Raw genomic sequence first — 22,200 nt, 5'->3', positions numbered from 1 at the left:
CGCGCCCACAGCCTGTATCATCAACATTTACGTACAAACACTAAAGAACGGAAAACCCGCTTAGACAATAATATTTATCCGTCGCAAGGACGCCTGTCGAACGGCCGCTCTTGACCTAGCACAATTAAAGCAAACATTTTACTAGATCTATAAAACAGTTATACGACGTATACCAAATATTTACCATAAAGCGTAAACCAAAAGTTTTGCATTAAACTTGCCGGATTTATTTACTCAGTCTCGTGTAAACGATCGACGGTATACTAAAACTATCTTTAACTACGCGTGATAAGGTGTTTTTTTGTAACAAAACGTTCATGTGACTAGTGATTCATATGACTGGGGCAGGCTCGTCGTGGAAGTCATTGTGAAAAAACGTAACTACTCAAGTTTGTATCTTACCATGACGTACAAAGTTTGAAAATCGTTCGTCAAATGCAATGGGAGACTTTGAGGAACAGCCGGGTCGTGTAAGTCTTTAAGGAATTTAAATGCTTTAAAAAAATTGTTTTAAGTATCGTCTTGTTTATAAATTTCAAGTTTGATAAATATATTCAAATTAGTCTTATTCGTAATGAAATCGGCAACATTTCCTATATAACCTAATTGCAGGTTCTTTTCTTATCTTTATCTGACTCTAACTTGCTAAAATGTTAGGAGTTGCATCAGTGGTTCTGTTACATCCGGTACAACCATTGATATAAAAAAATAATACTATTATTATAAAAAAAATTCTATCTTACTTATATCAACAACTAATTGCAGCTTATCATCGACATAGAAGTCTATTATTGTTGGCATTTAGAAACCGTTTAAGTCCAAATACCCATATAGTGTGTAAAGTTCGTTGACGGATCACTAAGTGATATAGTTCATATTTTCTGATGTGTTGTTAAAACAGAAGCGTCTTAAAATTACTCACAATTGTTTGGTGTTAAATACCTAATAATGTTATTAACTCTCGTGTCGCAAAAGATAAATACATAAATAAATAATTACCATCGAATAGCTCTATAAACGTAAGATCGCTACGAGACGGGAGCTGGGTTGCTGATCTTTGTCATAAACAATTGCTTTAGTAGTAAACACGGATGCCACTATTATTGCTCACACATATTTATCGTCATGTTAACACCTCATCACGCAAACATACAAGTTGTATATATTGATTTTGTACTCAGTGAATATGTTAAAAGAAACACATACGTAATCAGATATAACATGTGGGCTTATGTAGGTAGAGCGAATTCGAGTTAGTACTTGTTCTATTAAATCTCCAGCTGACTAAAAACAGAAGAAAAAACAGCACACGCTGTTCACAATGAGAAGTTTATGTAAAATACAGGCAAGATCCATCCGCTTTGCTCTTTCCCGCATACGTTAAGTCGGCGCGACGAGTCTGAGAGAGATACTCGGGTACGCAGACGCGCGTCCGCGGCCCCGCCTACAAGATGGCGCGCTTACTGCGCGGGCGCCGGACGTTGCCTGATCTTGAACCCTCCATTCATCACCTTTTACGATCCAGTGATGTTATCTTTGAGGTTTTTACGGTTTCGCCTTAATTTTAGGTACGCAATTAGACATTTATGAGTGGTGTAAATTGATTCTCGACCACCAGAACCAAACGAATTGTTATCTTAAATTTTCAAGTTCACATTATTTTCTACGCAAAAAGTATGTATGTACACTACAGATTTTTATAAAGATAAATTCACTTACGATCCAGAAAGCAAGGATTTAAACCTTGCTTTCCGGTTAACCTTTTCAATATTGATTAGATATAAACCTATAACATACAAACAAAACATAAGCATTGGTTATCCTTATATTAAAAATCCTCTATTTCTATCTAGTTATTCGTTGATTAAAAAAAAAAGTGTTAATGTAAAAACAACGACGAATATTCAAATACAAATAATTCCGAAACGAAACACAAAAAATAACAACAATGTTGTACAATGATATACATCGGCAACACAAAAAGACTTTTATCATCTCGTAGTGTGAAACGTAACACCGTCCAGCATATTTTATATCACTTCTAATAACTGGGTGTTTAATAACATACCGGCACTCGGTACTAACAACTATGTCTCTTATGCAAAGTTTAGCATTGTTATTCTTAGATACGCTTTTTAATTAATTATAGAGCGGGCGCACTCCTTTGACTACCATCGCCTAACTGTTCTGCGGTTGTCGATTGTTTCGCAGCCCATTCAACAGCTTAGTTGCACAACTAAAAATCGAGTAGTGTGCGCACCCTATACAAGCTCATAGGAATCAAAGCACAACTAAACAATTGCGCGATAGTTTAGTTAAAGGTGTATACGCGCTACTAGCGACATTTTAAAAGCGTGCTGACTGATCAATTACTGGTAACAATAAAGGTTTAGATAAACAAACTTAAATCTGAAGGGAAGAATTATCAGAAACGTTAGACATTAGATGCGGAAGGTGGGTCAAGAACGATCTCTGAGGCAATGATTTCGCATTAATTTGCGTAACTATTCCTTCTGTTAATATTTGTTATGTTTTACTGATGTACTTTAAACGTCTGAACGAGATTTTCTACAAATAAGATATCTAACGATTGGTATATTCGAAACTTAATCACTCGATTTTCCTATCTGCACTTAAGAGTCAGCCCAATAGGTTTCCTTCTTTTCACAATTTTATCTCATTAATCTAGTTTAGTCCTTTCTAGCTTCTAATACACTTCACGCAGTCTGTCTTTTATACATTTAATTTTGTCACATCCTTATTTTCCTTCTCGTAACACCTCCCTCCCCCTTATTAATTATTTAAAAGTTTTATTATGGTTCAGTTGACCTGACGTCTGCAGCAGTCTTTAATATTGATAAAATAGTCTTATTGACCTTCCGGTTCGAAATTTAAAAATACGAAACGATAGTATCTCAAAAAACAGTTTTTGGGTGGGTAGTTTTTGAGTTCATTGCATCTCGAAAGATGCGCAGGACCGTAAACGGTTTTACCTCTGCATATGATTCCGTGCGCAATGGCGTACGAGTGATTTTTAATTATTTGACATAAATAAGATTTTTTTTCATTTCTGTATATCTTCGAGTGATGAATTAATTATCAAAATTGATTAATAAACACATTTTTTTTTAAATTATCATACTAACTATGCTCTGTAAACCCTTTAATCGACAGAGATTTCTTTTAAATTTCAAAACAACATATTGTAAAGTACCATCTACACATTAAAATGCAATTCACTACTATTACCTTGCAGAATGGAAACGTGAAGAGCGATTGCTCTACACGCTCCCATCGACTGCAATGCCGGAGTTGGGGTTGAACTAGCCAATGCAATAACTCCCTCCCCCGCACTTTCCCCGATCCGTCCCCCGCCAGCCCCGCTGCGCGGAACGATATTCACAAATTGCATAGACGACGCACCCTCTGAATTTAAAATGCACATCCTAAGTGTTTATGCTACCCTAGTACCAGTTCAAAATCTAACCTGGTTGATTGGCCATTTTGACTCTACTGGCTTGTCCATAAATTTCGAATATGCAAAAAGGCCACAATTTACTATAAAATATGATGGTAACATTTTTTTTTACCTCGCGAAATGTCTAATAGTGATTAAAATTCCTTTCGTTGCAAATAATGTTTTTTTTTAAATTTGCACAAAAAAAATCAAAATTTGTATGTGGCGATTTCGAATTTTATCCTATATAGTATAGACGGAAATATAGGACAGGATACATATAGCTGGTAATAGTGATGATAGAAGGAAATCTAGTTGTCGCTTATCTGATCACCCCTTGCTTCACTGTGTGTACCTACAATCACAAAGATGCATGCGCTGGCAACCAAGAAAGATCGCAAATCACATTTTATGACGAAGTGGCCATGTGCGTAGTGTCCGTCATCGGGTACCAGGCGTACAGCGCTAGGGCTACTGAATTTACAAACGTCTACTTACTGTAGCGAACAGCTTATCCGTAACTACCATTCCATGTTGGCTTCAATCTTACTAAAAAACAAAATCTTACTGATATTGTGAAAGCGAAAGTTCAGATGGATGGATGGATGTTTGTTAGATTTTATAACCTAAACGATTGAACGGATCTCAATGAAATTTGTAATAGAGGATAGTCTGGGAGAACACATAGGCTGTTCACTTTTGTTTTTTTTAATTTCACGCGGACGGAGTCGTGGGCAAAAGCTAGTATTAAAATAAAATATAGTCTAGGGACTCACTATTTTTAGGAAATGTCTTAATAAATTAATTTTGTAATTTTTGAGAAGTAAACAATTGTATCATTAAAATATCGATAAGTAAAATTTCTTCTAACTACATTTGGAGTGAGGGCAATTTGTCTGTATTCGCCAAGAATGGTATTCGAATTAAGTATTATATAACATATACATAATTGCAGATGTGGCAACCCTGTTGGCACCAATTCGCGGCTCGTAGCAGCTTCTCGTGCGTGCCTACATTTACTCCTCATTGCTTTGTGAGCGAGGCGTATGTTTTAATAAGAAACAGACTTCAGGAAGCGGCAACTAGATTTATTTCAACGATTTCATTTGCAGCCCGCAGCTCGCTACGTAAACATTTCATCGGGGAAAGTTGGAGTGTTGAAGGCTCGACAGTTATCCGTTATATCAATAGATATAGTGCCGTTTATTGTATCTAGATTTCATTGTAATGTTATATACTTCTTCATATTTTCAAATCTATCTTCTTACTTCTATTCGTGGTATTGGATACATTTTTTTCTTATTAATTTAGATTGAACTTTTCATTTTGCAGTCCCCTAATTATTTAATTCAACCTTCGTTATCATTGTATTATTCGGCGAATATGAACTACGTACAATACAGTGTTATATAAAACGTCGCTATAAACGTATATCATCAGCACGTCTACATTCCAATGAACAGGATCCATTACCGGACAACGTAAACATAGGCAGTGCCGACGGCGACTTTAAACGCATTTACGGCCATCGAAACGGTCCAAACGCTTTTTGTTCTTTGCCGCACGAAAGGCTAGACAAGTTTAATTGAGATACAGTTCTCAGTATCTAAAAACAACTTTTTTAGAGATTTAAAGAAAGCTCATAGTACAAAAGCTTTCGAAGTTAAATGGGTAAATACAAAAGCGTTAATGGCCAGTTTTCTATAATTATCATTCGTATACTACACTAATGTAATAAACGTAGGGGTACATTTTGTGGGAAGCTTATTTATGCCTTAAAACAGCGAATACCTGCATTATATTGATTTCTTTATGCGACGTGAGGAATAAAACTGACAAAGCGACCACACGCGAGAGAGCAAAAGACGCGAAAATGTTTACTATTTCTTAATAATACTCAATATAACTGAATCATAGTTTTTGTAATATTTATAAAGACCAATTTTATTTAATAAAGATTATCTTTGCCAGTAATTTATTATTTTGCACGAAATTGCACACATTTTTTGCCGCAGGTATATATTGTACAGATTCTTATGAATAAATCATATTGGACTAGAATTTATGATACTATGAATTATATTTGCTACACTTGGAAGATGAATTGGATTATCGCGCTTAGTATTCTGTCGAGCGCTTAATACTAAAAAAACAAAATCCGTTATAATGCCTACATTAAATGAAATATTTTCAACGCATCGGCCATGAAATTACAATTTATTGCGTTTACGTTTGGGTTAGTGTTGATTTCAAACTGTACTCTTTCGATAAAAAAAAATTGATTGCATTTTTAGGTTGCATTACTTGTGTGAGGGACATTATAGACAAGTATCTTGTTTTACAGGCTTAATTTGAAAAATCTGTTGTATTGAGCTTATCTCGGTTTATACTAGCTTTTTTCGCGACTCCGACCGCGAGGAATTAAAAAAAGCTTTTATTCAAAGATCCGTTATAAATTTTTAAAATTGGTGCAGAAGTTTTTCAGTTTATTCGTTACAAACAAAAATACAAATCTTTCCACTTTGCAATATTAGTATAGAATTTATCGATTATTTCGCGCTAAAATGCAGGAACATTGTGAATACTGATCGAACTTGTAATCAGTTTGCGTACGGCACATATTGACAATCATTGCTGGAATTATTTACTTGATGTCCATTAATATGTTTAAAAGTATTTAAAGAAACTGTGGGGTACTGCTGGCCATTTTTGGACGTAACCCTTATACGATATAGGTAACCATTTAACCCTCGGGCGGCGGATGTAAACAAAATGTAAATCATGCTCGGCGCATCGGCCACATGTGCGTTGGTCGAGGTTAAAAAACTTACTAGTTGGTCTTGGCACGGCATGGACGTTAACAAAAAACTTAGGAGTTTTACAACATGTCTGGCGGGTAAAGATAATTCTGGGCTTGGGTGCGAAATACAGGGGCAGCCCAATAGTTCGACAGATAAAAAGCTGTATTAGATACGACTGTTCATAAAACATTACACTTCATTTTAAAATAACGACGTGAAGATTGGGCTTCCGCAGATCGTTTAAAAAGTGGAGAACATGTTTTTTTATAACTATTTCGGCAATGGAAATGCATCTTTACAATTAACAGTCAAACATGAACGAGGAATGGGACCTAAATTATGAATTTCTGACTGGTGATAAATAGGGTTTGTCCAATGACAATAATAGATAATATTGTCATGAGTGTAAAGATGGAATCGGGACAAAGGGACGTTTAATCGCCAGGATGCAGCCATCAGCGGGTTCCCTTTGTTTTTACTTGAGCGCCATACGCGGCTCTAACACAATATACAAATCACCAAAATGTAACCGCCCCGCGCCCACACGTCGTACGCGTCCGTGTTTTGACGACTCCGTCATTCCTTTGTCTAAATACTGCTGCTGAATTCTACTGCACTGATACATTTCATTATGTAAGGATAATTTTGAAACCAGGAAAAATAAAACATATTTTTAACTAATCTAAGTTTTTCTACAAACTTATATAAGTTTTTTCACTCCACTTCAATTTTCTTACCTGTATAGAAGATAGATAGATTAATGAAATATTTGTAATTTTTCTTAAAACCATTTTTATTAAACATAAACACAAATACAAAGTTAAATCAATTTATATTATAACTGTGAGTTTCTACTGCTATATAACATGAACAATAACACTTTTTTCTCTTATTTATTGAAAAGGTATGAGAGGGATGGCGATATTTTTTATCTGCAGGTTCTTTGGCAGTGAAATTTAAAATGGAAAATGTCAAAAATATACAACACATATATAAGTAGATCAAATACACTATAGATGACATGAATGCACAACAGCATACACATATTTTTCAATAACTTTCCTTACAACTAATTCATAGTAAAAAATAAAGTAACGATCCACCTCAGTGTAGTTTAATGTTTACTAAGGAAATATCCATAGTAAAGATCCAACTACATATGGCAGATTTAATAGTTGTTTGGTAAGACTAGCGCAGCGTGAATGTCCGCGGCTGTAAGCGGACCCGGTTCATTCAGCTTTGCTTCGTAATACTTTGTTTCGCCATCTTGCACTTCTTGTAAGTTGGCGATATTCAAAAAGTCCATCTGACTCTGAGGCAGAACAGCGTGTGTATAAGTTTCCACGTCGAGGACGACATCGCCGTCATCGAGGTGCGAACGCATATGAAACTTGAGGTGGCTGCTCTGTTTGAAACGGCGACCGCACACTCGGCACTCGAAAGGCTGAATGTTTGTGTGAGTACGCATATGCTGCCGAAGGTGGACTGATTGCGAGAAACATTTGCTGCAGATCACACACTTGAAGGGTTTCACTTTCGTATGAGTACGGATATGCTGGTCGAGGCCAGCTTTCTGTGTGAACGCCTTCGGGCAGAAGGTACACTCGTAGGGACGAATCCCGGTGTGCATACGCATATGCTGCTGCAAACCCCCCTGTTGCGTAAATCTCTTATCGCAGATAGAACACTGATGGGGCTTCATCTTCATATGAAAGATGCGATTATGCTCTTCTTGGTCGGAACTTGACATAAAATTCTCCCCACAAATACGACATGAAAATGCCATTGGCGGAGTTTCTTGTAAGCCTGCAGGCTTTTCGTCAAACTCTTTGTATAAACTCTTCTCGCAGACTTGGCAGCGCAAGGCCGCTTTTCGCCTTTTTGTATGTTCTTCGCGATAGTGTAGCGAGTACTCGCAACAATTGAAGAACATCTCCTGACATTGAAGGTCTGGTCGCAGGGCCAATGTTGCTGAGCAAGTAAAAGGACCTCTGAAAAACAAAAATAATATAGTCGTTTCTTAGACAATTTTCTACCAAGGTACAAATTAATTATGATTAATTAAAATGCTGGGAGCGTCGGTGGCTCAGTGGTTTAAGCACTGGACTTGTAATCTACAGGTCTTGGGTTCGAATCCCGCCATGTACCAATGTGATTTTCAATTTTTAGAATTTTCATATGTACATAAGTTACCCGACGTTCTTACGGTGAAGGAAAACATCATGATGCAACCTGCACATATCGGCGAAGAAATTCAAAGATATGTGTGAAGTCAACCAACTCGCACTAGGCCAGCGTGGTTGACTATGGCCTAGTCACCCTTACTTAGGGTAGGCTCCGAGCCCCTCGGTGGGGACGTATAGTGAGCTGGTGATGATGATGATGATGAATTAAAATGCACCTATTGATGTTTCTTACGACTATTAATTATGAAGCGATAGCCCGATGTCAAAAAAATAATCCGCAGTACGTTAGCAACCTATAGGGTTACGCCTGAATCTAAAAACCGGATTCAGAGGGAGGATTTAGAACATATCTTTGTTACACGATGCTTTACCATCTAACATATAAATTGCAAGTTTTTTACCTTAAATCAACAGTCTGCCTTCCTTGTTTAATTTGAGTGCGTCTTAGTATACCGGGGCGACGGTATCCTTTCAATGCGTTTGGATCCATGTCGTCCCCTTCAACTTTTAATAATATGTAACTTGTATTTTCATTAAAATAACACCTCTTGTGTCCATCGACGATAGTTGTTTCCTTGTTATCGGTAAAATTACTTGGCACGAATTGAAATCCGCGTAGTCCTTCGACACCCTAAATTATTATATTATACACCATAATATTGCCTTCATTAGGCTACACATTTTGAGAGAAGCAATAGAATGTGACGAGCAAATTATAATTATTTTGAGGTCATTTTCATCTTGAACTACTATGGTTAAGTATTATAACGTAACATAATTATTAAGTTAATTTAGGTTGAAATTAAGCATAACTTTAATTGTTTAGTGGCGATAGCTATATATAGGTCTATCGGCTTACATCTAGACACGTAAAGTCAGTTATCCTAGTTTACCTAAACTACTAAATTGGAACAAACATTACCTGGTCATTTATTTGTGCAGGAGAAATGGCTTGTTCAGCGTCATCATTTAAAGATCGTGGTAGATGATCGAAATTCTCATGATTTCGCATAGCCGTCTCATTGCAGAACGTCTTGGTGCAAAAACTACAATTGTAACGTGGAGTTTCTTCTTTCTATATAAAATAAACAAAACTTATTAATATTATGACATTAATTGTACAATAACCATGTATTCTTTAAAATTCGTATATCCTTTTCGATTATTTTTACAATTTTATATCGTGATCAATAGTTTTACTCAGCAACACATTTTCTATGTTTAAATATCGAAGGTAGTTGCGATTTATTAATTTATTATTTAAAATAGTAATCTTTTTTTTACATTGAAATATACAAGTTTCTCTCACCACTGAAGTCAAATTAGGAAAGCCGGAAATAATATTAGGATAATTTTCCTCTGTCAAATCCAAACTATTCAACATATTTGTTTTCCACATAATTGGGAAAGTATTTATTTCTTCAAGATTGTGCGTGTGCAATCGAAAGGGTTAAAGTTGATGTATCTTCTGCTGAAAAATTTGTACAAGAATTGATGGTTTACTTTACGCCGGTAGGAGCGCTGCACAAACCTCATACATTTTTTGTCGATGACGTTACGAAAACGTTCTCATTAATGTTCGTGATATACTCTCACTTTGTTCTTTTCAGCCCGTTTATACTTTTTTACGTCTTTATCTATATAAAATTTCACTATTATATCGCACGTCATGATTTCGCTACATTTCTCTTTTTTTCTGTTTATGTTTTAACTTAAGGTTATAAAGAAAAGTTAAACATAAACAATATAACTGATAGAAATATCTCTAATACGAAATCGATGCAAACGATCATTTAATTGTAATTTGTAACGTTTGCGCAAAGTACATATTATTATAGCGATTCATAATATAAAATAGTAAATTCTACGTGATAGTATATTCTCATACCATACATAGATTACTAAATTTCAGAATTTTCGATGCACTTAGCATAAAATTCTTTAAAACAACGTTTTTATTTAAGCAATTTTATTTAACAAGTACGCTATAGGAAATAAATAATACTAACCTCTACGTTCGCAATGCGTAAAATTACAATTAAATGTGTTATTTACCGTTTAATGTATTTAATTTTTTTGTAAATACAAAATCGATAATTATAAGAATAATAGACAATATTTTTATTCAGAGATACATTTTTTTCTTATATATTTCACGCATCTGTCGAGAGTTCGTTATTCCAATTTCTTGGCAAAATATAAGAATTTTATGTGGTAATTATTTCATTTATATTTAAAGTTTAAAAATATGCATGACAATATGTTTGTATTTTTTCTAAATTATACAATAAAAAATATTTTCACCAAATAACTTTTATTCAAAATATTAATTGTTACGTCATGGGACGACATGACACGTATGGAACGTCATATTATATTGTCACTTGGCAACACTGGTCAAGAGTCGTGTCATCCGAATTGGACCAGCAAACGAGAAACTACCACATATATTTTTTTTTATTACATGACAATAATTTGTCAGGAAAATGATAAAATTAGCAACTTATAAAAAATTGTTCAATGTATAAATTTATATATATTCATTCAAAATAATTAACATTTTCCTGTGAATATTTAACCAAATAATAATTAACCATGGCAGGATCTGCTTTGCGACGTCTTATGGCTGAATATAAACGTAAGTATGGGAACCTTATATTTTATTATAATTGGCACAAAAGATAATAAGAAGGAAAGTAATCTATCTTAACTCAATAAAAAGCGAAGTTGACTTCCACGTCCCATGTTTAGCCGCTCTTTCTAAACTTGTATCAAACTTTTTTCGCAATCAACAGACATTATTAACATATGATATATATTTATTAGCGTTAAGTAAAAATAGCGCAGGTCTATTACATACGTCCAGAATCTCTTATGTAACATGCATTTTGGTAATAGAGATGTGTAAATCCCAATAAACACTACATTAAAAGTTTGTAAAATCACTCTAACGTGTATTTGTCATTGACTATGTTATTCATTTATTTCTTTACCATAATTATTTTATCAAAATGGTTTTGTTAAATATTTGTTGTTTTTTTCAGAATTGACTCTGAATCCTCCAGAAGGTATTATTGCTGGTCCAATAAATGAAGAAAACTTTTTTGAGTGGGAGGCCTTGATAACGTAAGTTAAATTATTATTGAAGTAATCTAATCATTAGTAACCACAAAGGTCATTTTCTTAATTTACAATCAGTGCCTGTTTCTCTATACATGCTCTTGTGCGCTGAACTAACAAAATTCAACAAATTTAAATATCAACAGAAAATTATTAATAAATCTTAATAAATTACCTTTAATTTAAATAAAATCATAAGTAGTTTAACCTCTAATCCAAAGGAATAAAGCTTATTTTTATGCTGAAAATAAGTTGCCTCATGCACTCGGAGGAGAGCTCGACCAATCTCTAATATTACTATGAGAAAAGAGTAAAGATTTTGTGTAATTTCTGGAACCTTGGTATTAGAATTGATGATGTTTTAAAAACATAGTAAAAGATGGCGCTGTGTTGATAGTTTATTAAATCATGAGAAGATAAGATAAACAGAAAATATATTGCCTTTCTGATGCTTCATTTTGTTTATGCAATATTATCAGTGGTTATTGTTTTGTTTTATTTATTAATAAAATAAGATATTTGAAATTAACAGTAAATAAAATAAAAAATATAATTGTTCTCCTTTGTTTTATAGGGGGCCAGAAGGGACTTGTTTTGAAGGGGGAATTTTCCCTGCAAAGTTAATATTTCCTCCTGATTATCCATTAAGTCCGCCAAAAATGCAGTTTATATGTGAAATGTTTCATCCTAACAGTGAGTGCCTACAATTTATAATAAAATTATGTTTTCTATTAAAAGAGTTTTCAGTGTTGTAACATTTGTATGACAAAGTACATATATAAAAATCAAAGATAACAATATCTATTTATAAAGGTTTCACAACAGTTATTATTTATTATAATAATAACAATGAAATAAGCTTGTGGAAAAAGTTTTAAATGTTGCATGTAAATATGTTTTGTCTTACATATCGAAATCTATGAAATTATGTTTTGTCTTTTAGTGTTATAAACTCAAAACAAAACCTTTTTAAATTTACTTCTTGGTTCATGGATATTAAAACCTTTCATTTAACAATTAACGATTTTTTAAAATAATGTTATTAAAATAAATTACAAAACAATCTTTTTAAAATGTTGTATTGTAACACTGTAACTTTGTCAAAAGTTAATTTTTATTATATTTTGATTCCTACTGAATAAGAAATGACAGTTTTGCTTTAAAATATATTCTTTTTCAGGTATAGCAAGGTTATATTTTCTCAACAGAAATAAGAAGTTACATTCAGATTTAGTTCATCGTATATTAAGTCATTCATTATCATTCTGCTAATTTAAATCTCGAAAATAATTACTTACTAGTAAAATAATTTAAATCTGATGAAACGCCATTAGTTAACTGCTACATGGTGTTATAAAAAGGATATTTAAAAATTAAGTTTATATATAGTTAGGGAGAAAAGGATAATGTTTTATTTGATTTTTAGTTTATGCTGATGGTAGAGTTTGCATTTCCATATTACATGCTCCGGGTGATGATCCAATGGGTTATGAAAGCAGTGCCGAGAGATGGTCGCCTGTGCAGAGTGTTGAAAAAATCCTTCTTTCAGTTGTTAGCATGTTAGCTGGTAAGATATGAATGATTTTGGTAATGTATTTACAGCTAAAAACACTTTGATATATTCTTACTATTATAAATACTAAAGTTTAGATGGATGTATGTTTTTTTTTAATTATTGAAATAAAACAAGAACAAAACATGTAGAGCATAGTCTAGAATATATAATAGTCTAGAATCACATAGGCTGCCTACATTTTTCAATTTCACGTGGACGCAGTTGCGTGCGAATAATTATATATGTCATCAAATTGTATTTTGTAATATTTCTTTAATTTTGCATTTTTGATAGACTTAACCAATGGTTTCCAGAGCCAAATGATGAGAGTGGTGCAAATGTGGATGCGGCTAAAATGTGGAGAGAAGATCGTAAACAGTTCAACAAAATAGCGGAACGTCTCGTAAGAAAGACTTTAGGCCTCCCTTCTACTTAACATTGGTTATTTTAGAATCACATCACATAACACACACACACAATATTAACATAATTAGAATTTTGTGATATTTGTTGGCATGGTTTTTATGCTACATTACAAAGTGTTTTAATAAAGTAATTTTTATATAATTAAATATATATGAGAATGGCATTGTATTAAAATGGTTTTAGCTAATCATATCAATAAGATTTTTTAGAAGAATTAGGATATTTTTGTAAAATTTTATTGACATTTATTGTATCCTATGTTGGATGACTAAATAATAATTTGTTATGTGAATTAAACTGATTTTAAATGTTAGTTTTAAATTTTATACATAATTAATTATTAAATGGGAATCGCTTTTAAATGACATTATAGTCAACACAAAAACAACAAAATAACACAAGTAATAATGTTTTTATTAAATTTATTAATAATAGATTATATTGCAGTATATGCTGAATTGAAATTTGCTGTTAATGAAAAATGTTTTAATGTTGTGACATAAGATTTTAAGCTTTTATATGACTTTTTAACTGTTTGTGTGCATTGTTTTTAAATGTAAGAGCCATGAGCAATAAATATGAGTAATATGATAATAGCAAATATTCTGTTTTCTACAAACGGAATTTTTGGCATGTTGTGAAATGTAATGTAAACATATACTATATTATATATGTTAGTCAAATGGAGTTGGTTACTAGTAAATGTTTATTGTTATTAATTGTAGTGGATATGAAAATATTTTGAATGTACAATATTAATATTATATTATGTAGCTTTGGCAATAAAGTAACATTGAAGTGTTCATATGTTTAGCAAAAACACTGCCGAAACAATCGTGCAAATATATTGTCAAAATAATCGAGAGAATGAGATGTTTCATTCTCTTTGAAAAACAGAGACAATATGGTTTTGTACAAGTGTTTCTACAATAAAAAACACGGTTACTTCTTAATTATAAACAGATGACATGCTAGACATAAATGTTAAAATAATTTTGTTTTTTTTTTAATCACGTGCCTAAAAATATATGTGAGTTTCTGAGTTCTGAGAAGCTTATTAAACAATTGAGAATAAATCATTTAAATGTATACAATTATTGTAATGCAGAATGCTTGTGACGTAAAAAGTAATTCATATATTTAGACTAATTCAAATTTTATCATCACAAGTGTAATTAAATATAATTGACACACATTGTTTCTTTGACTTATTTAATTTAATAACCTTTTTATTAAGTAGGACGAGGCATTGGTATTTGTGTAACTAATATCAATAATCTAACAATAAGTAAATTAAGTGAGTGTGTTAGACTAAATATTTTAACTAATTGAAACACCTCTTAAAAAGCAATATTTACTTGAATTTAATATGTTATGGTTCTACACATGTTCTTTTTTAATTCCCCTGACTTTAAGGGCATTGTACCACCATATACAAGGATATGTCATTGATTCGACGGCTTTTACCCAATTTTATTTCAATGTACAAGTTAATGTGTGGTCTTGATACTGCCTTAAAGTTAAAAGAAAACAAAACATGTTGTATGTGATAAATATTTTTTTTTAATAAAATGATTAAATACATATATTTTTGTTTTATTCTAGCATCTCTGGTCTTAAGTATAGTTACAAAAATGTTCATCATAACTTTTATCCTATGAATTGAGTTCCCCAGCGTCTCCTTCTGAGAGGAAGTTGAAATTCAAGTTAGAGAATGATTAAAGTTGTATCTACATCCATTTATTATTATTTTCAATCACTGCAAAGTGCGTTCGCGATTTCTCTGAAACAGTACGAACTTTGTTAAAAATTTTGTCATCTCTGTGTTGAGATAACAATATGTTTTAGTTTTTGTTACAATAAATAACAAAATAAAGGTATTTGAGATTTTTCAAATTGTATGTTGGCAACATTATGTCAAGCGCACATTATATAGTCTTTGATTTATCTGACATTGCTACTCTTTGTTCGTTCTTGCAATTACATTGTCGTCTGTTAATGGATATGCTATAAGACGTGGCATTTTGTGCCTATTTGAATGTCGCCATTTTGGCGCTGATCGTTGTGGTTAAAGGTGGTGGTAAGAATCCGAACTAATAATCGAGGTAGAATTATTTGTCAGTAACATCAACAGACGCATTTAATTCGGAAAGAAACTGACGCTGTCGTTATTAAGCAATGACCTATCTGTTAACATAGACCAGTGCATAATTATAAAAGGTGTGGTTACAGTGCGTTGGCGCTAGGAGCGCAACATCGAAAAACGTATTGAGTTATTGAGTCGGCAAGTTCCCAGGCAGATTTAGCTTGGCGCAGTTTGTAAGTTTTAATATCTACAGTATTTCCAAGGCCGGGCAGTAATTGTTGATTGCACTGAAGATTTCGAATAAAGGTAAGAAAAGATTTGAATAACATAGGATTTGTCGACTTTTAAACAGTAAGACATAGATGGTGTTCTATCTTTACAAAATGGACGTCAAATCATATTGTGACGTGATTATGTAAAGAAATGCTTCTTTCCTTTGATTTTTACATGGATTCGTTAACAATACAGTGATATGTAAAGTTATTTTTAACATCTGCATGTATTGAACTCCTTTATTTATGAGATGTAAATGTATTTGTACTTTGGAATGCGGTGCGGAACAGTTATGATGGCATCCGACAAGGAGGCATGGCGATGACTAGCTAGTCTCGTTAATGACTCCATGTAAATTAATAATTTTGAAGCGATATGTGTTATTATCAAGCCTCATTTTACTAAAACTAACACAATACTATATTTGCATTTTAAAAATTCAGTGTGATTTTTTGTTTACATTTTATTTTACATTGTCGATCGTGTTATTTTGGCATTGCGAATATTAGTAAGCATTACAGCGGCTGGTTTATTTAGTACAATAGTGGTGCTTGCTTGTTTTTATTAGTTGCAATCAAAAATATTGGCTATTGTTCATAGCCTAAATCTATGTTTATTTAAAAAATCGAAACAGTATAGAAAATAAAACTATGCACACTAGATATATGCCAGCAATTACTGACATTTTTAACATGTGGTAATTTATTTGAGGATTTCTCAAATTTCCATAATACTTATTTGAGATATAGAAGTCTTACCACAGAATTCTTTTACTTAAAACTGGGGTTATAACAGAACCCCGATTTCGCATCCGCAAGTGCGGAACTTCCGCATGAAATGATAACTCTGTTTCCGTCATTTCTTATGCGAAGTTATAACGGAGGTTAATTTACGTCTTTAACGTGAGTGGGGCGATTAGGTATAGTTTATGCATCCCGCGCGCACGTGATATGTCAACTAACTATAATTGTCAAACATTAAATTTGCATAATAAACTGTACTGTAGTTATGTACCAATCTGTATTTTGAATTAACACAGTTTTAGTTTTTATTTCTTAAATAAATCGCAATTAATATTTTATTATTGACATCCGCTTCCGTTAAGCAGAGGTAGAGTGCAGAATCAGAGGTGATGACCTTTTCCTCCGCATCCAATAAAATGGCCTCCGTTACAGCCCTAATTACAAGTGCCCATGCATATATATTTCATTAATAAAATACAAATGTGATAACTAAAATTGAAATAAACAAAGACATATTTACAATAAATTGTTAAGAATAGAGGTACCCATTGTTAAAATCATCACAACACATGAATTGAAGAGAAGGAATTTCATACCTAAGTTTAATTTAATTTTAAAATTTAAACAAACAAAAATAATTACTAGATAGACTAGATTATAATAGATTACTGGATTGCTAGTTTATGTCTTCATCTATGCCAAATTTCATCAAGATCTGGTCAGCATTTTAGGCTACAAACTCTAACAAATATCCATCCATCTAAACTTTCGCATTTTTAATATTTTAAAACAGTGTTTGTGGACTTTAGTATATAATGTTTATGGCTGTAGTGTATAATGCCTGCTAATGTTGATTTTAATTTGACTACAAGAATAAAGTTTTTATTTGAAACAAAGTGAAATTAAAAAATAATAAAGGATGCCTATACTTTATGTTACTCACAGGTAAACAACCTTTGTAATAGTGAAAGTTTTTTTTCAAATCGGCCCAGCAGTTTTTGAGTTATTTCAATATATACAAAAATACATGACAACTAAAATGTATTTATGTAGTTTACCTGTGAGTAACATAAAGTATAGGCTACATCCTTTATTGTTTTTTATTTTCACGCTGACGAAGTCGCTAGCAACAGCTATATATAAATCCAGGGCAATAGTACTTTCATGATAGTATGTTACATTATTTAAATTTTTATAAAGGTATTAAAATTTGTGTCTTTAAAAATACAAAGGTGCTGTGCTAATTATGTTTAATGATTCATCTGTTTCTAGAATTGCATTATGAAACAAATTATCAAAGTACTTAAAGTATTATTTTGCATTGTTTCAGGCACTTGTCTCCATTGAGAGGCTATGACAGGAGTATAACTGTAAAAAAAATATTGACATAATTATCACTTATTACCAAAGTCTTCAATATGCAGACTATTAAATGTGTAGTAGTTGGTGATGGGGCGGTTGGTAAAACATGTCTTCTGATCAGTTATACAACCAACAAGTTCCCATCGGAATATGTGCCAACAGTCTTTGATAATTATGCTGTAACTGTCATGATTGGTGGGGAACCATACACTTTGGGACTCTTTGACACTGCAGGTACACATTTCACTTATGATTGAAGTTTTTATTAATTATGACTAATGTATGTATTGTATATATTGTTATTTTGGTAGTGTAATTAATGTTGCAATGTAAATCTTTCGTAGGTCAGGAAGATTATGATAGACTACGTCCCTTGAGTTATCCTCAAACAGATGTTTTCCTCGTTTGCTTCAGTGTGGTGAGCCCGAGCTCCTTTGAAAATGTGAAGGAAAAGGTAACAGAATCAACTTTGAAATACTTTATTCTATACTAATATTATAGATGATAGATTTGTATTTTTGTATGTTTTGAAATAACTAAAAAATGACAGGGCGGCTTTTTAAATATTTTTCACTGTTAGAAAGGAAATTTATCTGAGTGGCATAGACTACATTTTTTAATTTCACGCCGACGTCTTTAGTGTATTTTATAAATTGTTTTCAGTGGGTGCCAGAAATTACTCATCATCAGCAAAAGACACCATTCCTCCTGGTTGGGACTCAGATAGATTTACGTGATGATCCCGCTACTATGGAGAAACTTGCTAAGATCAAACAGAAACCAGTGTCCCTTGAACAAGGAGAGAAACTCGCTAAAGAACTCAAGGCTGTCAAATATGTGGAGTGTTCAGCACTGACTCAGGTTTGTGTTTAAAATATTTAACCAGTGTAATCCTCATAAGATGGGATTTTCTAAAAGGCAATAAAGATGTTTTGCTTGTTTACTAAACAGTACTTTAACATTGTTATCTTTACAAACCCCAGCCTAATAAAAATAAGTGCACAATAACTATGAATGTTAAATTTACAAAGCAATATAAAACAACATAGGAATTAATTAGTGTTAAATTTTCGTTTTCAGAAAGGATTGAAAAATGTATTCGATGAAGCTATTCTTGCTGCATTGGAGCCTCCGGAACCACCAAAGAAAAAGGGATGCAGGATTCTGTAATTTGTGCGGTTAATTAACATGTGTTAAAACCCTCAAAGCTATCAAATATTTATAAGCTATCCACTGTAATATTCAGCATATTTTTATAATCTAATAACAATTATTAAATATTATGCCATATCTAAAAATATTGAATATTACAGCTGCTATTAACAGCTCATAACATTATCTTATTGGGCCTTATATTTGATGAGCAATTACGCACTAAACATATATAAAAATCCTATGCCAGCGCTGAGGAAATATGATGTAGGCCAGGCCAATAGCGTGAGTGCTTTTTATTATCTAACACCTGTGTTGTCATTAAACACTGATAGTTCCATGAAATATTCACACGAGGGCAGAACAGCAGTTCAGAGCAGTTGCGATACCGTGTTTAACAATATTAAGACTAAATAGCACTGATTTAATAAGTGTACATTCAAATAATAGGAGTATTACACCATCTATGGCTATTCAATACAATTCTGCCTTCGTGTGAAACTAGCATTAGCCATGACATGGAATGTTCAAATATCTGTAGTTGCTTGATTCGGTGAAATGATGCACATTTTTGCTAAGCACATTGATGAAGCTTGAGATGTTATGATAAGTATTGAGATGAAGGTATATTCATCGTAAACAGTAAGAAAATTGTCGCTAATGTTTAGTTACTGGCTAGGTCCTGTTTTATTTTAATTTCGGACACATTTTTGCTGGGTGGAACTATAGCTATAGATATTCTTTTAATTGTATTCTTATAATATATTTAATATTCAATATTACTTGGGTAATTTTTATAATTCTATTTGTTTTAACGATTTGATGAATTAAATGATATTTAAGAAATAAACAATGTCTAGGGAACAATTAGTGGTGTTTCAATGTTCTCACATTTTATTATGTACACGAAATAATTACCTTAAAATCTAAAGTTTATCCTGAATATTCTGTGTTATTGAAATCCCATTTTGTAAATGAGAATATTATCCACAGAAAATCCCTTAAACGGTCAAAATTTTTGTAATTTGAATATCATTTTTTTGCAGTCTAAATTGTTCTGAATTATTTTAATTGCAAGTTACTTTATTCTACAATTGATCCCTAGATTGTGTTTATTATTATTAATATGGTTTATTATTTGACTTTAACACATATGTACGAGGTATAAGTTTTAAAATGGAACAAAAGGAAGATTCAAACCTGACTGCATCTTTAAAGATTTGTTTTGTTTTAAAATATATATGGTACCTCTACCTTTTGGAATACCACATTTGAACAAGGATTTCCTTGCATACTTTACCCTGTATGTCATTGTATAATAACACTAAAGTAGTGTTTATATTTAAATTTGATAATTTTTATTCTACTGTAATTAAGTTTTAAATCTCAAGACCGGATTTTTAATTACAATTTATTGTCTGATTAATTGACAGTTTTTTGTTGTTTTAAGCAGATTTTATTCATGTCAAATCATTTGATACTAAAATTGCAGAAAAAAAGTAAGTGTTAACTACTTCGAAATCCAAACATATTAGTTCTTAAATAATGTTATTTCGACGCATGAAATATATAAAATGAATAAAGCCTACAATTACTGCAAATTTAATGCTAAATATTTTAGCATAATCCCTAAATTATTTAGCATATTCTAAGTTAATTCTATCAGTCTTTAATTAACCCAGAATTTTCCATTATTAACATTTTATGAATTAGAACATTGTTTATAATATCAAAAATTCTAATTTAAAAAAAATATATAAACACCATCTGGATAAGATATTACATAATTAAATAATTTGCATAGTGGTTTGAGCCACAAGCAATGTTTAAATAAATGTGTCATTTTAGTATTTTTAAAAATTCAAGAAGACTACTAGCATTTGGATATTTTTAAAGTTTTAAAATATATATATTTTACTTTTAACAATTAGAATGCCCTGTTAAGGAAATACCCGGATATATGTTTTGTGTTGTCCCTCAATATTATAAATTATTATACTGATACTTTGTTGTGTACCAACACAATAACAATTATAATAACAATTTTAAACAATAAAATTTTGCATACCATATAATTTAGATAATGTATTACATTATAAAGGTAAGAAATAAACCTTTACATTTTTATATTCCGTCTTAATGACAATGCGATATAACGATTTTGCTTATTAGAAAATTTAATTTATAAATTTGTATCGGTTTTTTTTCTTCATTTTGTTTGTAATTAGATTTAGGTGTATATTGATGTACTGGAATTTATAATGTATTGGATTTCTTCATCATTTGGTTTGTAATTAGACTATCTTTATATCAATGTAATAAATATAAGTCAAATATTTAAGTTCTTTTCTTTTCATTTTAGCATGACTAAACCCTTTATAAACGTGTCGCTACTGTTAACTAAACTATAGGCTGCACTGCAAGTGTTGAAAACAAGCCACGTTAAAAAAATAAGTCGAATGTAATAATTTAGCAAAGAATTTTTAAGTTTTTATATCAGTATATTGATTGCTCAGTTATGCCGAAGAGTATTATTTACGACATTGGTCTTTAAGAATATACCTTTTCCTGGGACCTTGTCCGCTTAATAAAAAAATGAAACAAACGACTTTGCCAAATTTCATCCAGATCAGTTAAGCGATTCTTGAGACACCTTCAAAAAACATTCTTCCATCCATCTAAACATTCGCATTTTATAATACAGTAGAACCTTGAGAAGTTAAAGTCCAAAGGAAACAAAATATTTTAAGTCATCAAGGGTCTATGTTGTAGAGGTTTTGGGCTCTGATGGGAAGGGAACATATTACTTTTTGAAGTTATAGAGGATTTTAAGTTACCGAGGTTTGAGTTATCGAGGTCCTACTGTATTAGACAAGAAGATCCATGCAAAATCAAACAACTTTTCGACGCATCTTCATCAAAGAAAGCAAATAACACATACAGACTCCTTGGACTGCATTAAAATTGGGTAAAGTATCGTTTGACAATTTAATTTAGTTTTAATTGGCTTTAATGTCCTTATAGATTTTTAGAAAAACG

General features: G+C 32.0%; 3 protein-coding genes across 4 annotated transcripts; 2 read left to right on the top strand and 1 right to left on the bottom strand.

Annotated features, from left to right (window-relative positions):
- Nucleotides 1-7,113: 7,113 nt before the first annotated feature.
- LOC106110235 (zinc finger protein 606-like) lies at nt 7,114-10,537 on the bottom strand. 2 transcript variants are annotated; one of them, XM_013291978.1, is made up of 5 exons: nt 10,454-10,537; nt 9,754-9,912; nt 9,367-9,519; nt 8,846-9,075; nt 7,114-8,249 (listed from the first exon to the last, which is right to left on the bottom strand). In XM_013291978.1, exons 2-5 carry the CDS (start codon nt 9,841-9,843, stop codon nt 7,427-7,429), a joined length of 1,296 nt encoding a protein of 431 aa, XP_013147432.1. In that variant the 5' UTR covers nt 9,844-9,912; nt 10,454-10,537; the 3' UTR covers nt 7,114-7,426. The 2 variants fall into 2 exon arrangements, with proteins under 2 accessions (XP_013147432.1, XP_013147431.1); XM_013291977.1 differs by having other exon boundaries at nt 9,754-9,915; nt 10,454-10,533.
- A 424-nt stretch (nt 10,538-10,961) lies between these two features.
- On the top strand, nt 10,962-13,781 carry LOC106110222 (ubiquitin-conjugating enzyme E2 G2). The gene is made up of 5 exons (XM_013291961.1): nt 10,962-11,082; nt 11,489-11,570; nt 12,139-12,257; nt 12,991-13,131; nt 13,434-13,781. The coding sequence occupies exons 1-5, from the start codon at nt 11,040-11,042 to the stop codon at nt 13,553-13,555; spliced, it is 507 nt and encodes a 168-aa protein (XP_013147415.1). The 5' UTR covers nt 10,962-11,039; the 3' UTR covers nt 13,556-13,781.
- Nucleotides 13,782-15,755: 1,974 nt separating this feature from the next.
- LOC106110268 (cdc42 homolog) lies at nt 15,756-20,746 on the top strand. The gene is made up of 5 exons (XM_013292031.1): nt 15,756-15,937; nt 17,978-18,243; nt 18,354-18,463; nt 18,673-18,870; nt 19,090-20,746. The coding sequence occupies exons 2-5, from the start codon at nt 18,066-18,068 to the stop codon at nt 19,177-19,179; spliced, it is 576 nt and encodes a 191-aa protein (XP_013147485.1). The 5' UTR covers nt 15,756-15,937; nt 17,978-18,065; the 3' UTR covers nt 19,180-20,746.
- The last annotated feature ends 1,454 nt before the right edge of the window (nt 20,747-22,200 follow it).

The sequence above is a fragment of the Papilio polytes genome, unplaced genomic scaffold, assembly GCF_000836215.1.
Source record: "Papilio polytes unplaced genomic scaffold, Ppol_1.0 DF820711.1, whole genome shotgun sequence".
Taxonomy (NCBI): Eukaryota; Metazoa; Arthropoda; class Insecta; order Lepidoptera; family Papilionidae; genus Papilio; species Papilio polytes.
The sequence above is the reverse complement of the archived record's forward strand: the minus strand, read 5'-3'. Positions and strand labels throughout refer to the sequence as shown.

What these genes read in the sequence shown, in the direction of transcription:
- LOC106110235 (XM_013291978.1), bottom strand. Translation starts at nt 9,843, where the DNA reads ATGTGGAAAACAAATATGTTGAATAGTTTGGATTTGACAGAGGAAAAT. An exon ending in TTCCTAATTTGACTTCAGTG is followed by an intron (nt 9,520 to 9,753) that starts GTGAGAGAAACT and finishes TATTTTATATAG; the next exon opens with AAAGAAGAAACTCCACGTTA. An exon ending in CTGCACAAATAAATGACCAG is followed by an intron (nt 9,076 to 9,366) that starts GTAATGTTTGTT and finishes ATAATAATTTAG; the next exon opens with GGTGTCGAAGGACTACGCGG.
- LOC106110222 (XM_013291961.1), top strand. Translation starts at nt 11,040, where the DNA reads ATGGCAGGATCTGCTTTGCGACGTCTTATGGCTGAATATAAAC. An exon ending in GAGTGGGAGGCCTTGATAAC is followed by an intron (nt 11,571 to 12,138) that starts GTAAGTTAAATT and finishes TTTGTTTTATAG; the next exon opens with GGGGCCAGAAGGGACTTGTT. An exon ending in TGAAATGTTTCATCCTAACA is followed by an intron (nt 12,258 to 12,990) that starts GTGAGTGCCTAC and finishes TTTGATTTTTAG; the next exon opens with TTTATGCTGATGGTAGAGTT.
- LOC106110268 (XM_013292031.1), top strand. Translation starts at nt 18,066, where the DNA reads ATGCAGACTATTAAATGTGTAGTAGTTGGTGATGGGGCGGTTGGTAAA. An exon ending in GGGACTCTTTGACACTGCAG is followed by an intron (nt 18,244 to 18,353) that starts GTACACATTTCA and finishes AATCTTTCGTAG; the next exon opens with GTCAGGAAGATTATGATAGA. An exon ending in TTGAAAATGTGAAGGAAAAG is followed by an intron (nt 18,464 to 18,672) that starts GTAACAGAATCA and finishes AATTGTTTTCAG; the next exon opens with TGGGTGCCAGAAATTACTCA.